The 17,798-nt window shown below is 41.2% G+C and overlaps 1 protein-coding gene and 1 long non-coding RNA gene across 2 annotated transcripts in view; one reads left to right on the top strand and one right to left on the bottom strand.

The window, feature by feature from the left end:
• Positions 1-10,517, bottom strand: part of CFAP54 (cilia and flagella associated protein 54) — a 379,568-nt gene extending 369,051 nt beyond the window's left edge. Inside the window, exon 1 of the mRNA XM_023735735.1 lies at positions 10,095-10,517. Within this exon, the coding sequence (XP_023591503.1) occupies positions 10,095-10,423 (329 nt within the window). The 5' untranslated portion in view covers positions 10,424-10,517. The remainder of the gene's footprint in view (positions 1-10,094) is intronic.
• The window catches only part of LOC111821400 (uncharacterized), a 16,025-nt gene extending 1,880 nt beyond the window's left edge, over positions 1-14,145 (top strand). The window contains exons 2-3 of the long non-coding RNA XR_002824831.1: positions 12,804-12,875; positions 13,968-14,145. This is a non-coding gene — a long non-coding RNA (uncharacterized LOC111821400). The remainder of the gene's footprint in view (positions 1-12,803; positions 12,876-13,967) is intronic.
• The last annotated feature ends 3,653 nt before the right edge of the window (positions 14,146-17,798 follow it).

The following is a 17,798-nucleotide window of genomic DNA, read 5'->3' as shown; positions in this document are numbered from 1 at the left end:
GCTTTGATTTATTTTTGTGACTTCCCTATCTGGGTTGATATCTAGTTGCTCTGTCCTGTGTTCTAGTCTTGGGTTGTTATCTGATGTTACTGATTTTCTAACCGGAGGACTCCCTTTAGTATTTCTTACAATTTTGTTTGGTTTTTGCAAATTCCCTAAACTTCTGTTTATCTGGAAATGCCCTAATTTCGCCATCATATTTGAGAGACAGTTTTGAGGGATATATAATTCTTGGCTGGCAGTTTTTTTCCTTCAAGGCTGTATATATGTCATCCCATTGCCTTCTTGCCTGCATGGTTTCTGCTGAGAAGTCCAAGTTTATTCTTATTTGATTCTCCTTTGTAGATGACTTTTCGTTTATCCCTAGCTGCTCTTAAAATTCTCTTTATCATTGGTTTTGGCAAGTTTGATTATAATATGTCTCAGTGACTTTATTTTGGGATCTACCTTATGTGAGGTTCAATGAGCATCTTGGATAGATATCTTCTCATCTTTCACTATCAGGGAAGTTTTCTGCCAACAAATCTTCAACAATTCTCTTTGTATTTTCTGTTATCCACACCCCCACCCCTGCCCCCAGTTTTGGTATTCCAATCACTTGTAGGTTGTTCCTCTTATAGAGTCCCACATAATTCTTAGGGTTTCTTCATTTTTTTAAATCCCTTTATCTGATTTTTCCTAAAATAAGTTGGTTTCAAGTGCTTTATCTTCACTCTCACTAATTCTGACTTCTATTGCCTCAATTCTGCTCCTATGACTTTCTATTGAGTTGTCTAATTCTGAAATTTTATTGTTAACCTTCTGGATTTCTGATTGCTGTCTCTCCATGGATTCTTGTAGCCTGTTAGTCATTATACTCTTCTCTAATCTTTTAAGTTCCTCTCTTGTGTATTCTGCATTTTGATTAATTTCCTTCCTAACTTCTTGAAGCAGTCTGTATATTAATCTTTTGTATTATGCCTCCAGTAATTCCAAGAAATTTTCTTCCTCTGGAAAATTTCTAGTTTCTTTATTTTGGGAGCTTGCTGAAGCCATCATGGATTGCCTCTTTATGTGACTTGCTATTGACTGTTGTCTCCGAACCATCAGTAAGTTATTATATTTATTTTATGTTTGCTTACTATGTCCTAGCTTCTTGTTTTGTTTTGATATGCCCAAATAGGCTGCTCATATGAGCTAGTTTCATTATTGGCACCTTTGAAGCTCTAATGTCCTGTCACCAGGTGGTTAGATCGGTTACTAGGTATGTGAGCTCAGGAGTCCGCCCACTCATCCTGTATGGATTCAGCTCAGGTGCCCAGGTAAATAGCCACCAAGTGTGTGGTGCAGGCTCTCACTTACAGTCCTAGACAGGCATGGGTGAATGGTATAGGCACAGGCATCTGGCTGCAGCAGGGGGACACACTCTGAGCAAGGTAGGCGGCTGATGGCCGCCCCCAAGTGTTCAGGAGGAAGGCATGTCCCTGTTCCCTAGAGCTCATAGGTGGGTGGGTTTTGTAGCCGGACTATGAGCACCCAATACTGTTGGCTGTAAGGACTAGGGAGCACCCCTTATTCATGGGTCCCTACCGCAAGTGGCTAGGTGGCATGGGTGGAGCTACCAGTCCTCAGGCCCCTGGTGTGGGTAGGTGAAGACCCTGCTTAATGGACAGAGCAGCGTCAAATGTCAAGAACCTGCCACTTCACAGCTGAAACAGTTGAAGTTAGACTTCCGGTATATACCCTGCTGTACTGCGGTAATGAGGGCCTACACTGTTGAAATGGACCCACACAAGTTTATGCAGAAGGAAAGGTACTCAAAGTCCATGGATCCCTTATGCCTGTGCCTAGGCAAAGGAGCTGTGCCTACCCTGGGTTCCTAGCTTAGGGAAGCCAGCAGTTTATTTTTTCCCGTGTGTCAATTCGTTCACTCTCCAAGGCAGGGAAAATGGCACCGGGTGTGTGATGGATCCTACTTCTGGCCCAGGGGACTCAGCAATTGCTGAAGCCGGTCCAGGTCCCAGTGCAGAGCAAGGAGCGGGGAGGTAAACGGAAGAGACGTTTTTCCCTAAGGGGGTGTTTTTGATCCATGCTGTAGGCTGCACACAAGTACTTATCTTTTGCCGATCGAGGGCTGCTTCTCACTGGTTCTGGGTGGCCATGTAGACTCTCTGCCGCTGGGTCTCTCCCAGTGTGGAATATGCCTCCTCAGCACTGCTGCTTGCTTGCCTCTCCACTAACCATGAGCTGATCAGGCCTGAAGGGCTCAGGCTCTCGCCGGGTCAGGTGTGGCAACTCCTCGCTGCTTCCGAACCACCTCTCCCTCCCCCGCCACTCAGTCTGGTACCTCAACTCTGCCTTTGATGTTCACAGCTACCAGATTGCCATATATAATTGATTCACTTGTTTTTTTGGGTCTTTGTTGCAAGAGGGTCCACCAGAAGTGTCTGACTACTCCGCCATCTTGGCCCTGCTCCTGCAGCCATAGCTGTTAACCACCACGCCACCAGGGTTTCCAGAGTACATATAAGCACTCTATAAATACTTGCTGAGTGAGTGAATGAATGAATAGAAAAAGAAAAAAAAAAAATTCCCTGTTCCTATTTTATCCTTTTGTGTGAAAAGTTCAAGGGCTCAAATATCCTGGCAATCCATTTAGGTTATACTTCCCTCCACAAAGTAAAACAAAATCAAAAAGAATATACAGTGTTTGCAAAATAGTTTCTAATCAGAGTTTCAAAGGGCAGCAGATCATTGCTTACTTTATTCATTCATTCAACGCACATTTACTCCTTCCCTCCCTCCTGGAAATAATAAATGGAGTCCTGGTTGCACAGCGGTTAAGAGCTGCGGCTACTAACCAAAAGGTCGGCATTTTGAATCCACTAGCTGCTCCTTGGAAACGCTATGGGGAAGTTCTACTCCGTCTTACAGGGTTGCTATGAGTCAGAATGCACTTGACAAAGGGGTAAAATAGAAAAAAAAAAAATTTCCCTTAACAGTTACCCAATCTTATCTCCTAAATTTCTAGATAAGGACAGTGATCTAAACATAAGGACTAAAGATGGCTCCAGTATTTAACAATGTACATGTCAGGATATTAATGAAACAACCTCAACAGAAATATGTTGGTTAGTTTATTCTGGTAATTAAATGATATTGATTGAGTGATGCTGAAGGGAACAGGGCATTCCTGACTTCTTGGACTGATTAATAATTTATTTGGGTAGGAAAATATATACATCTACCAAGTAGAAAATAACAATGCAAATAAATAGGGTAGCAAATACACATCGTACAATTTCAAGAATAGAGAGTTTCTGTTGTTTTTCACCCTTTTCACTTTTATTTGCCACTTTATGAAATGACACAGTATTAGAATAAATATAATGAACCCAAGAAATTCACCAAGCTAGAATTCTTAAATTATGTAGATGAGATAGTTAATTCTTCCAAATCTTACTGATGAGATAATGATGACTAGGTTTGTTACTCATAAATGAAAAATACCAGCTTCATTAAATCAATCAAAGTTATATAATAAGAAAGAGAATGTTTCTTTTTTTCAGTGAACCCTAAGTTCAGGTTAAGAGACTACTCATTGGGAATGGCTTACATAATGATCAAAGGAGAAAAATATTTACTATATAATGCACATCACCTAAGAAGAGAAGGCTAACATACTTTGGATTGCTGACAATTACAGGTGCTGCTGAATATTAGAATGTTCTAAAATAAAAAATCATAACTGTATAAACAGACTATATCTTATGAGCTTATAACAAAAGTATACTTTTAAAAATATATCTCTGTATCACTGCTGGCATGATCAAAATCTGTATTTTAGATATTATAATTTTTATGCTTATGGTAAGTTTCTATACTTACAAGAAGAAACAAATTTTGATTAAAAAAAAAAAAACCATCTGTCAAATATGTTATAAAAGTAACTCTTAACTCCTAGTCCTAACTGGTCTCCCCACTGCCATTCTTGATCCACTTGGGCAAGATTACCAAAATAATACATCCCTTTTAAATTAACAGACTTTATTTTTTAGAGCAGTTTTAGGCTTGCAGAAATTGTGCAGAAGGCATAGAGAGTCCCCATATCTCTCTCTCCCCTACACAAAGTTTCTCCTACTATTAACATCTTGAATTGGTTTAAGGAGCCCCGGTGGCACAGTGGTTAAAGTGCTGGACTACTAACCAAAAGGTCAGTGGTTGAAACCACCAGTGGTTCCACAGAAGAAACATGTGGCAGTTGGCTTCTGTAGAGATTTACAGCCTTGGAAACCCTACAGGGTCTCTATGAGTTGGACTGACTTGAAGGCAGTGGGTTAGGGTTTTTTTTGTTGTAAAGTCCACAGTTTACATTAGGGTTTACTCTTTGTGTTGTACAGTTCTTACAAATGCATAATGTCACGTATCCACTATTACGCTATCATACAGAGTAGTTCCACTGCCCTAAAAATCCCCTTTGCTCCACCTATAAATCTCCCCACCACAAAAAAAAAAAAAAAAAAAAAGAGGTATTTTAAAACAAAAATCCCATAAGGTTAATCCCTTGCCAAAAACTACCCAATGGTTTCCCACTGCATTTCAAATAAATGCAAACTCTTTAAAATGGCCTCTAAAACCTTCCAAAGCCCTACTTACTCCTCTAATCTCATCTCATACCACTGTACCCACATTTACTAGGCTTCTGCTAAATGGGCTTCTGTTGCTTCCTCCACAGTACCCAGCTCTTTCCTGCAAAGATCTTCCCACATGCTTGTTCCCTCTGCTTCTTGCTGTTGCTAGTTCCTACTGAGGGAATTCTGACTCATGGAGAGTCCCTGGGTGATGCAAATGTTTAAGTGATAGACTACTAGCTGAAAGGTTAGCTAGCAGTTTGAACCCATGCAGAGACGCCTGAGAGGGCAGGCCTGGTGATCTGCTTTCAAAAGGTCACAGCCTTGAAAACCCTATGGAGCAATTCTATTCTGCACACACTGGGCTGTCATGATCCTTCTGCTTATCCTCTCTCCTTGCCTGGCCAACTCCCAGGTATCTTTCTCATCTCAGCTTACTGTCACCTCCTTGACCACTCATTTTAAAGCAGGATTCTACTGTATTCTCTTTAAGCCTCTACTCAAGTGTCATCTACTCTGACCACCCTACTGAAAATTGCAACCTCCTGTCCCCATTCCACAACCCCTGGGTCCTCTTTTTCTCCCTAGCGTTTTATATAGGCTACCATAGGAGGAATCCTGGTGGTGCAGTGGTTAAACACTCAGCTACTAACTGAAAGTTCAGTGGTTTGAACCCACCAGCTGCTCCGTGGAAGGAAGATGTGGCAGTCTGCTTCCATAAAGATTTACAGCCTTGGAAACTCTATGGAGCAGTTCTACCCAACCTACAGGGTTGCTATGAATCAGAATCTACTTGATGGCAATGGGTTTTGTTTTTTTAAATGTTTGTCTGTTTTGGTTTTTTATTTTTTTGGTAGGTTACCATAAAATATACTTGTTTATTATATTTATTATTATCTATCTCCCCCTCTAGAATAAGCTCTAAGAGGGCAGGGATTTTTGTTTGGTCCCCCCTCCACAGTGCCTAGTACAATGTCTGGCACATGTAAATTCTCAGTAACTACTTCTTTCATTGCACTTGCTGTTTGTGTGTTAACTTATTAACTTATTGAAAGCCTATCTTCCTCTCTAGGCTATAAGCTCCAGGAACAGAGGTTCCATATCTATTTTGTTCACCACTGTATAACCAGCAACTAGTGCAGTGCCTGCACATAGTAGGCAACTGTCATGGATTGAATTATGTCCCCCAAGAAATGTGTGTATCAATTTGGCTGGGCCGGGATTCCCAGTACTGTGTGGTTGTCCTCCATTTTGTGATTGTAATTTTATGTTAAAGAGGATTAGGGTGGGATTGTAACACCCTTACTAAGGTCACATCCCTGATCCAATGTAAAGGGAGTTTCCCTGGGGTCTGGCCTATACCATCTTTTATCTTACAAGAGATAAAAGGAAAGGGAAGCAAGCAGAGAGTGGGGGACCTCATACCACCAAGAAAGCAGCTCTAGGAGCAGAGCGCGTCCTTTGGGCGCTGAGATGCTCCCAGACCAAGGCAAGACTGATGACAAGGACCTTCCTCCAGAGCCGACAGAGAAAGCGTTCCCCTGGAGCTGATGCCCTGAATTTGGACTTGTGGCTTACTAGACTGTGAGAGAATAATTTTTTTTTGTTAAAGCCATCCACCTGTGGTACTTCTGTTATAGCAGCACTAGATGACTAAGACAGCAACCACCAAAAATTGTTGTGTAAATACATAAATACCTAAATTGTGTGAGAGGTTAGACTATTAAGGTCCATGTCAATCCTTAACATTTGTCATTCTCTTATAATCTGTTCAAAGATAGGACAGACACTGTACTTAAATTTGGCCTACGTTTACTTTCCCATACATAACATTCACAATTTCTGAAAATATAAGGATAATAATCTTTGAATTCTTTCAATACCAAATGTTTACTGAATGCTCAAATTCCTCAACCTCTAGACTAGGTGCTGGAGATAAAGCAATGAAAAAGAGACAAATTATCCAAAATCACCCGGGATCTTACATTCTAATGTGAGAGAAAGACAATACACAAGAAAATAAAGAAATAAAAAATATAAATTGGTAAGTGGACCTGCATCGGATAGGCAAGGCCAGTCTAAGGGCTAACAACTGAACTGAGACATGGAAGGTGAGAAAGAGCCATATATTTGAAAAGCTGGGAGAAGAATATTTCAGATAAAGGAGAGAGCAATGCAAAGGTCCTGGGGTGAGAAACAATAGGACTCATTTTGCTGGAAAGTGCTGGGAGAGGAGGAATAAGCTAAGATGGGAGAGGCATGCAGGGCCAGATCCTCAGACCCTGGAGGACATCAGAAATCTTAATTTTATTCTAAAGCAATGGTAGCAATTTAAAACACTTTAGATAGGGGAGTAAGTGGTTTATTTACAAAGATCACTCTGACCAGTGAAGAAAAAAAATCTGAGATAGGAGTGCCCCTAGGGCAAATGTGAGATGGTGGTGGCTTGGACTGGAATGCTGGTAGTGAAGATGAGAAGATAAAGTGCTAAGTCAAGAAATCAAATAACACATTGCACTGGGCAAATCAGCTGCAAAAGACCTCTTTAAAGTGTTAAAAAGTAAATGTTACTTTAAGGACTGAGGTGCATCTGACCTAAGCCATGGAAAAACACCTCATGTGCATGCAAAAGCTGGACAATGAATAAGGAAGACCAAAGAATGATGCCTCTGAATTATGGTGTTGGTGAAGAATACTGAATACACAACAGACTGCCAGAAGAATGAACAAATCTGTCTTGGAAAATGTACAGCCAGAATGCTCCTTAGAAGCAAGGATGGTGAGATTTTGTCTCATGTTATCAAGAGGGACCAGTCCCTGGAGAAGGACATCGTGCTTGGTAAAGTAGAGGGTCTGTGAAAAAGAGGAAGACCCTCAGCGAGATAGAATGACACAGTGGCTGCAACAATGGCCTCAAGTATAATAACCATTGTGAGGATGGCACTGGTCCAGGCAGTGTTTTGATCTGTTGTACATAGGGTCACTATGAGTTGGAACCAACTCAGCACCTAACAACAACACAACAAGGCACAAATGATAGGAGCTCTGATGGTGCAGTGGTTAAGCATTTGGCTGCTAACCAAAAGGTTGGCAGTTTGAACTCACCAGCAGGAGAAATATGTGGCACTCAGCTTCCACAAAGATCACAGCCTAGGAAACCCTGTGGGGCAGTTCTATTTGGTCCTATAGGGTCACTATGAGTCAGAATTGACTTGACGGCAATAGGTGCAAGTTAAGGCGCAAACACAGACTTTTTTTTTAATATAAATATACACAGATTAGGTATGTAATGTACTCTACTTAGTCAATTCTTGGTTCTCATCTTACATAGCCCATCTACAGGATTTGCCACAGTTGATCATCCCTTCCTTCCTCCTTGAAACACTTTCTCTAGCTGGCTTCCAGTACACCACGTACTTACTGGCTTTCCTCCTACCTCCTTTGCCACTCTGTCTTACTCTCTGCTGGTTTCTTATTGCTCCCACTTGTCAATGTTGGGGCATCCCAGGACTCAGTCCTTGGACTCTACTCTTCTCCATCTGCACTCACTGCCTTAGTTATTCCTTCAAGTGTCATAATCTAGCTAACATTAATATGCTGACCAATACCAAACATAGATCTCTCCTGACTTCCAGACTCAATGTACAACTACCTACATAGCAGCTCTGCCTGGATGTTACATTATATCTCAATCTTAATACATCTAAAACTAAATTCTTGATCTCCCATCTTCCTGCCTAAAACCTTTTCCTCTCCAGATACAATCCCACCCCAGGACCTTTACACTTGCCACTCCCCCTGTGTGGCATACTGGAAATCCCCACTGCTTGCTCCCATACCTCCTTCTCATCATTCTCAAAGGTCACTTTCCTGACCTTCTGTGACCATGTTCCTCACTTCTCCATTTTAAATAGTAATGCCCGTCCCACATCCTCCACCCTAGTCCCTACTCTATTTTTCACCCTAGCACTTCTCTCCTTATATAGGGCTGTCTATAGTAAAAAATATAAGCTCCATGAGAGTAGGGATTTTTATATCTTTTGCTAACTTAATGTTTTCTCAGCTCCTCGAACAGAACCTGATATGTGTGTGTGTGTGTGTGTGTGTGTGTGTGTGTGTGTGTGTGTTTGTGTGTCTATTTGCTGTTGTTAGGTGTTATCAAGTCAGCCCGGACTCATAGCGACGCTATGTACAACAGAACAAAACACTGCCCAGACCTGCACCATCCTCACAAATGTTGCTATGTTTGAGCCCATTGTCACAGCCACTGTCAATTCACCTCTTTGAGGCTCTTCCTCTCTTTGGCTGACCCTCTGCTTTACCAAACATGATGTCCCTCTTCAGGGACTGGTCCTTCCTGATAACATGTCCAAAGTACATGAGACAGTCTCGACACCCTTGCTTCTAAGGAGCATTCTGGCTGTACTTCTTCCAAAACAGATTTCTTTTTGCTAGGTGCCATTGAGTCGATTTTGACTCCTAGTAACCCCATGTGACAGAGTAGAACTACCCCATTAGGTTTCCTAGACTATAATCTTTATGGGAGCAGATCACCAGGTCTTTCTCCTGGGAACCGCTGGGTGGATTCAAACGGCCAATCTTTCGGCTAGCAGCCCAGCACTTAACCATTAAGCTACCAGGGCTCCATATATATATACATATATATGGTGCTCAGTAAATAGCTGTTACATGCATGAACGAATAATAAATGTTAAAACTATGTCTTTATATTAAACGCATGAATGAAAAACATAAACTAAAACTATTCATTATTCTGGTATTTTTTCCTATTTGCCTACTTTTATAACTTCAGTTTGCAATGTTTTTAACTGGGAAAGAAAGATGGTAACACAAACAGGAAAGAAACTTGAAGACAGGTAGCTTGCAGTTTGCAGTAATAACTTTATGGTGACAGAACAAGACAAAAAAAGTAAATGTGCAAAATGAGGCACGAAATCAAGAAAAAGTTACTGTGAGTCTAATAATAATATAAAAAGATGTGAACGTGCACGTGTTTGAAGGATGACATACTTCATGTCATCAAGAACTTCTTCAAGAACCCAAGCTACCTACCTCAAAGTTACACCTCCTTCTCTGCATACAAAACTATTTACCTACAACAGGGAAAAGTTGTGAAACATCCTCTGAGTGAGCCAAGAAGTTACGGCGTCGAGCAGCAATTAGAAGACACTCAGAAACAGAGCAAGTGGTGAGTTATGAAACACTTCTGTGATTTTTACTTTGACCTTAGCAGGAAGCCAAGATATAAAATTCACCAGGAATTAAGGGCTGTAGTAGCAATGAGTCTTCACTTCTTAAACTTTGTTCAAATCTCCAGGGCCCTGGGACCAGGTCCGGCGTCGCAACGCTGACCCAGCGCTGGGGTCACTGCCTGCATCCTCAAGGGTCATCCATCTCCTCCTCTGGCCCTGAGAGTCGCCCTTTTCCGGCCAATGCCCTCCCCAGGGCCCTGCCTCCGCTTACCAACGCCGGTGGAATCCATGCACCTGTTCCTCCGTAGTCGCTAAAGTCTTCTTTCTCTTCATAAAGCCTAGCAACTCACGGACCTCCTTCTCGCAGGAGACCAGGAGCGGGTTTTTAGCGTCCAGCGGCCCATAAAACACGGCAAGGGGCAACGTGACCTCGGAGCAGGCGGAGCCAGGCAGCAGGATCGGAGAGCTCGGCTTTGACTCCTGGGGCGACTTCGAGAGCGCGGTCGAGGTCGAGATCGGGGTTGGCGGCGGTACTGGTGGCGACACGGACGTGGGAGACAAGTTGGATAGATGGACGGAGGAGACGCGCCGCGCTGCCATATTGACGCGACCGTAGCTGGGCCCGGTGTACACGCGGTTGCCTGGCGACGGTCTCGCGGCAACAAGACGTCCAGCGCGCTTTCCGGGAAACACAGCGGCTCCTGAAGGCCAGAGGAGGAAAGAACCGGGGCCGAAAAGGAACGGTACTCTTGAGGGTTTTTTGCCCTTTTGCCCACTGGCACGGCTGTATGAGATGAGAATAGAAAGAAGATTTTGGACAGAGAGCCAGCAAATATTACAGTAAAAAATTTACGACCACAAATCCAGACTATGTTCTTTTTCCAGGTTGACCACTTAGAAACAATAATGATGATGATCACTATGGTTACTAATATGTGCCTGGCATTGTTCTAAGCATTTGAACCATAAAATCTTATTTATTTAATATAATCATCATAACAGCCTTACGCCTTAGGATATTATTAGTGCCTCAACTTCGTAGTTTAAGAAATCAAAGCTTAGGGAGGTTAAGTCATTTGACCGAGGTCAGAGAAAACAGTAGCTTCAGGGACCCAGTCCTAGCTTTTGACTCCAAAACTTGTGGTCAAAATGAATAGGCCATAAACGCCCTAAGGAAGTTTACTAATCCAATTGAAATCGATCATCAATTTAAGATGGGAGAGGCAGGCAGGGCCATAGCCTCAGAATTACATTTTAATGGGAGAGACAGGCAAAACACAAGGAAAATAGCTGACAACAATTTAAGAATCAAGTGCACGCAACTGATCCATTCCCTTACCCCTATTTGTGCTTTGGGGTCTCTAATTGTGGGAATGACGTCTGTGCCTAGTGATTAAGATTACATTATATTTATTCATTTGCATTACAGTCTGATCCCAATTATCACTATATTCTAAATTAATGAGCATTTTATCCAACCTTAACCTTTGAACATTAATGCACGGCAATGGCTTAAAATGTTACTCTCAAAATATTTTTGTACTTTAAGCAGGGATTTTAGGATATTTCACTTCTGAAGGGGAAACTGTAGGCCTTAAGGGGAAGTACTCGGGGCATGGGAAGTTCATCTTTCTCTGCATATCTTGGACAACAGCGAGAGTCAAATTTATTAATTTGAATTATGAGTTTCTGACTAATGAGAACTCTGTTTTCCTTATAAATGCAACACCAAAAATCATCTTCTAAGGGAAGGACCAAAAGTATTTGATGGCTTAGAAAAAATAGGTATTATAACACTTAAAACTGCTAAGTTTTGTCAAGCTTAAAAATAAATAGAGACAGCAAACCTAATACCCTGTGAGCCCAATTTCCCACTTAAGATTAAGAAACTTATTGGACCACAGTCTGATTTCTTTCAGACGAGACCTAATTTCTTGCAGGCTCTGTGGGCCTGTGCTAATTTGTGAGGCTGGCTTAATACATCATGGGTACTGTACTCTAATATTGTTTTAAGGAAGATGACAGTGATTTTGCTTATCAGGGCAGGTAATTGTAGCCAGAAAATCTTCCAGGCAAAGAGTGAGATGCTCTGGCACATTATTGTAGGACATCAATTCTCCAATTAGGATGTAGAAATCACCTTTTGATTGACAGAGCTTGTATATCATCTCCAAGTGAACAGTGAATTTTTTTTTTTTAAACTTTAAAGAACTTAGACCTAAAGAAATAATTCATCCTTGGGGCATTTACCGAGAATATTGGTAGACAACAAAAATTCAGCCTAGTAAATTCTCTCTTTTCTCATCTTCCCTCTGTTCTCATGTACCTAGGTGACTTGTCCACTTCAGATCAAAAGCTGATGTAATTTGCCACCGAGAGCTATCTCTGATATTGATGAAAGTGAAACAGCAGGATAAAATTAAATGAAAATGGTCATAGAGGAGTAAAGAAAATAAAAATGAGACAGATAAAGTTTTTATTCCCCTATGTGGCTGCTCCCACAAACAAACTTTCCCATAGTGCAGACAGTTGCATTTCAAAGTCACTGGTAAAAGAAAATGTGACTAATGAAATTCAAATATTTGAATTACGAAACATTGCATCTTAGTCATTTTCCTTCTTGCACGTACTAAAGTTAGCACTGCTTGACTTTCAGTAGTTTTTGGAAGCTTGTGTGAATATTTAAATGGGTGCTATACTTTGAATCATCACCAGGATAAAATGGAAGTTTCCATTTTGCTCCATTTAAATTATATTTGGGGCATTTTTTTTTTTAACATTTTAAAGGTGTTATCTTCCTTGTAATGAGATGTAGCTATTATAATATCTTTTCTATTTCCTTGTCATTTTGCTTTATTCTTTTCACTGTAGTGAAAGAATGAAGCTCTGCAACAATTGTGTCTGACAGGGCTAAATAATGTAAATAGCTTCTTTATAAACAATGTAAATTGCTGTTTCCTTATAATTAATGTCTTTGCAGGCAGCAGGGATGCTTTTTGCCCATTTAAGAGTCTTTACCGTCTAACGTTACTGTCAAAGAAAGAATAATAAGGTTAGTGCGCTTTCTATTCCTAATTTAGTTGTGAATCATTTGGACTGACCTAAATATACAAATATACGCAGTCTTTTTAAAAAAATACAAAGATCCCACCTTCCCACTTCACAAACTAATGTTTTGGCTTTCTTTTCTTTTCCTTCTTTTTCGTTCTTTCACCAAGTTAAATTCAACGATTTCTTTAGTTTGTCTATACAAGGCATAAAAGAACTCTCAATTCCGTGCAAGAAGCAGATGACACATATAGAAGTAACCACGATAAAGAGGCATGCTTTGAAATGTTTTCTGTCTAGTCCCAAGCTTCTTTTGGGGCTTCTATGTGTTATAGAAGCCCCAAAAGAAGCTTGGGACTAGAGCCAGAACAAGGGATTCTGCAGAGGAGGTGATGTTTTAGCACTGGTTTGTAACTGCCCCCTCATTAACAGAAAGACTCCTGAATCAGGGATTTGCCAATTTACTGTGGTAGCCCAGCACCCAAGCCCAATGCCTGGAACACAGTAGGACTCAATAAATCTTTGTTGGTATGAGTGAATTAAAAAAAAAAAAAAAAAAGATGAAGGAACACTTAGAAAGGTATTCCTGACTGAGAGAAAAGCCAGAGGAAGGTACAAAGTCATAAACATAGACAGCAAATTAAGTAAACAATCTGTCTACTGCAGTGAGCCACAGACTACAAAAGATCAAGGGCAGAAGATGAGGCAGAAAGGGAGGCATGATCAAGTATAGTGAGCAGTTGGAAGGTATGCTAAGAAATTTTGCCTTGGTTCTGTGTTCAGTGGGGAGTCTTGGTTAGAAACACAGTACATACAATGTGATTAAAAGCCCAAATTCTAAGGTAAGACTCCCTGGTTTGAATCTCAATTCTGTCAAGTTACTTAAGCTTGCTGTGCATTTGTTTCTTTCTGTAAAATGGGGATAAAATAATAATACTACCTACCTCACAGTTTTGTTTAAATAAGTTAATACAAAAAAAAAAAACATTTAGAATAGTACCTGGAACATAGTAAGTACTATATAAATGTTTGCTAATATAATCATTCAGTTGGGAACCACTGAACAGAGAACAGCACGATCCACTTTGTTTTCCAGAAAGAAAAATATTGTGGCAGAATGAAAGATGGATTGGAGAGAAGAAGGTTATATCCAGTTTTAGCTTCACAGATCTTCACACCTATTACATTACATGGAGTCAAAACAGAAGCAGCCAAATTAAAGCCAAGGAGAGACATGCGGCAGAATCGGTAGAAAGCAAAAACTGACCCAATAAAGCAAAAGGAAAGTCAGAGAGCAATGTGTAATTTATATGTATATATAAATATGTGTGAGTGTGTTATAAAAGTAGTAGAAGAAATTCTAGCAGAATGTATTTATGACCTTGAAGTAAAGGCTTTCCTAAAAGCTACAAAAAATAAAAGACAGAAAGGAAAATACTGATAAAAGAATACATAAAAATAAACCTTGGGAATGATGAAAGATAGCATAATGAAAGCGGAAAAACAAGCCACACACTCGGAAAAGATATTTGTAATGCATAACCTAGGGTCTGAATACCATATTGGCAAACATCAATAGTAGGCTCAGACTGATGGAAAGACCAGATAAAGCCACTACTTGGGTCAATTAAACAGGTTTTATCTACAGGATATCAACGGAAATGCGTGTAGTCAGTATTACAAAAGAGAAATTAGCAACATTATCCAGGACAGATAGGGTATAAGCTTCCAAAACCTAAATCACCAGTGATACAGTTGTAGATTATAATGTCCCTGCATCTTCCAATCTTCGATATTGGCACTAATATCTACAATTCTTTCCAGACAGCAATATTGCTTCTAATTTACTATTTTGCAGTGGGCAGTTTCAAATACTTCCACTAGGCCCTCCCATCCATAGCACCTCTTACGCTACAGGTTAGGGCCATGATTAGGGCCAGAATCCATGTAAGGATTCTGCTGAATATTGTCCCCACCTCCAATTAAGGGATACAGGTCTGTAACCTGACTGACATCCAGAAATTAGGTGAGGGACTATGATTTTCCATTGCAGCAACTAATATCAGGCTTTTGCGGACAAGTTCTTGGGATTTCTGATAATACAAACATCTTAGTTAGCTGCCCATCCATTTTACCCCTAATAACACCATGATCCGTTAGCCAGAGCTCTCTATAGGTAAAGGCACCTTGGTTGCCACTCTTGCCTGGCTGTCCATTAAGGCAATTATATCAACCAGCCTTTATTAAGTGCTACCACCTGGCCTCTGCCTTTCTGGAATCTCATTATATCCATTGACATTACAGAGCTAAATTTCATGGCACAATCTCCCACTATCAGCCCTGGCCTACAGAAGACAGAAACTATCAAGCCCCAGAGATGCTGAGGCTCCCGTCATCAGTATATTCCTTATATCCTTAGTGAAGGGAATGCCCTCCAGGCCATCTCAGGGAACATAGCCAGGTGCTGGATACTTAGGACATACACCCTAAATCCATTCTAACATCCCTGCCTCCCTGATCCTTCTGACCCTTTCTTCAGTATGACATCAAGAAAGTTTTGCCATCTCCACTCTATTTGATGTAGGACTACCTTAGTTTCTCAGTGCTGCTGTAACACAAATACCACAAGTGGGTGGTTTTAAAGAACAGAAATTTATTTTCTCACAGTTTAGGAAGTTAATTTTCGAATTTAGGGCATAACTCTAGGAAGACAGCCTTCCTTGTCTATTTCAGCTTCTAGTAGCTGCCAGCAGTCCTTGAAGGTGCACCTGTCTCCATCGTCTTTCTCCCTCTTCTCCCCATGTGTGCCTCTGGGTCCATTTGCTGTTTTTATAACTCACAAGTGATTAAGTTTAGAACCCATCCTACTCAGGTATGAATTAACTAACATAATAAAGAAAACTCTATTTCCAAACAGGATCATGTGTACAGGTATAGGAGCCAGGATTTCAAGACATATTTTGTGGGGAGGGGCATGATTCAATCCATAACAAAGACATCATCAGGCTCATGCTTCAAAGAACCATTTTGTTAAGTTTTTAGGGATCCCAACTCATGGGTGAGCATTCCCATATTAATGAATTCTCCCCTGTCCAGCCTTGTATTCTGTCTCCTCTGGTCTAACATACTCAAGATGCATTCCTACACATGGTCCCTTCAGTTTCAGCTAATACCTATTAGTCAGATCCTGAAATTCCTTTGGCATGTAGGTTATTTCTTCCTGGAGCAGAGCTTGCACTTTCCTGCTCAGGCTGTGCTAAAACTTGACTTTAGTCTTCAGCCAGGAGGCAGTGAAGTGTGTTGGGGGCATATCCTGAGAAAAACAAGTGTCATCTTGGAAGGTATCTGCTTCAGATTAGGTCATTGTATGTTCCCCCAGGCAAGCAGAGGCTGTTTTTCTCCAGCAAGTGGCTAGGGGCTACTTCTGCCAACCTGGAGGAATCAGAGGAATTTAGGAGCTCAAAATTCTTAGGCTTGTCCACCTAAATGTCTCCATTTCAGGTTTCTGGATCCCATTTTTTTCTTGGAATATCTACTTACCTATATAATCAGATCCTGAGCCTGATTTCCAGCAGAGTCTACCCTGCAGTTCCCCTGAACACTCTGGCTTTCAGGGCATTTTTTAAGTTGCCAATTAACTGCCCTAAGACTGTTTTTCTTTTCTTTTTTTTAACAGGGCTTCCAATGCCTTCCAAAGAAATCCCTCATACTATAACCCCTTTAATTAGTGTTGCCCCATGCTGATTAAGCACCATAGCTACCTGATCTCCCAATACCTTGCTGTCTACCTCCACCTCACCACAATTAAACCCTGGGTGAAATCACTGCATGCCAAGAGATATTACCATCCCACTTACCACCAGCAATGGGTCCCTACTGTTTTCAGACAGGTGGGTGATCCAACTGTAAAATTCCATCCTGAGGACCCACTTTCTTTACCTCACTCCTACTGTCATCACCTGAGTTCCCTTGAAAATACAGTTCAAGGCAAAGGCTTCAGCGTTAATGTTTTATTTGGCAGTGGAATTCCCATCCATCAAGAATGAGGGAAAGGGGAAGAACTGTAGAGAGGGTTGAAAAGCAAATACAATACTGGCTAACGCATCATGAAGAAACTGCCATGTGGGATGCCTCCCAACAGATTATATCAGACTATATAGACTTGTATATGTCATATCTTGGAGTAGTCCATAAGAGGGAGGGGTAGTGAAAAATACACACTTGCTGTCTTCCTCTGGACTTCATTCTCCCAATGGTCAAGGTTCATCCCTTGCACTTCTGGTTGGATCACTTAGGCAGCTATTGGGGATGCCAAATCCCATACTCTGTGTTATAGTGTTTCCTCCTAGTTCACAAGTGGTAGAACGAGCCAGAAATTCAAGACAGTGACCTCAGGTGGCAGAACCAAGCAGACGAGCATGGAGCCAGTCACCACAGCAGCTGCTGAAATGCAGCAAGTGGTTGAGGGCCCAGTGGGACAAGTGAAGACAGGAAATCTGAGGTAATGCATAAGGTGTGTCCATTACACAAGCCCTCTTGCATACTAATGCCAGCAATACACTAAGGAAGGCAGAGCAACAAGACAGAAAGAGCTTCGATCCCCAATACTTTGAAACCACAACACTAGTCCTGGACCACTGACAGCCAGATTATTATGTGAGAGAGAAATAAACTTCCATCTTGTCTGGAGTATTAGTATTAGGGGGCTTTGTAAGAGTAATCAAACCTATATTCTGACTTGTTGTTGGGTGCCATCCAGTCAATTCTGACTCGTAGCGACCCCACGTGTTACGGAGTAGAACTGCCCCATAGGGTTTTCTTGGTAACCTTTACAAAAGCAGATTGCCAAGTCTTTCTCCCTCGCTGCTGCTGGGTGGGTTCAAACCACCAATCTTTTGGTTAACAGCTGATTGCTTAACTATTGAAC

Source organism: Trichechus manatus, unplaced genomic scaffold (assembly GCF_000243295.1).
Source record: "Trichechus manatus latirostris isolate Lorelei unplaced genomic scaffold, TriManLat1.0 scaffold00081, whole genome shotgun sequence".
NCBI lineage: Eukaryota > Metazoa > Chordata > Mammalia > Sirenia > Trichechidae > Trichechus > Trichechus manatus.
This window is presented reverse-complemented; position numbering and strand designations above follow the sequence as displayed.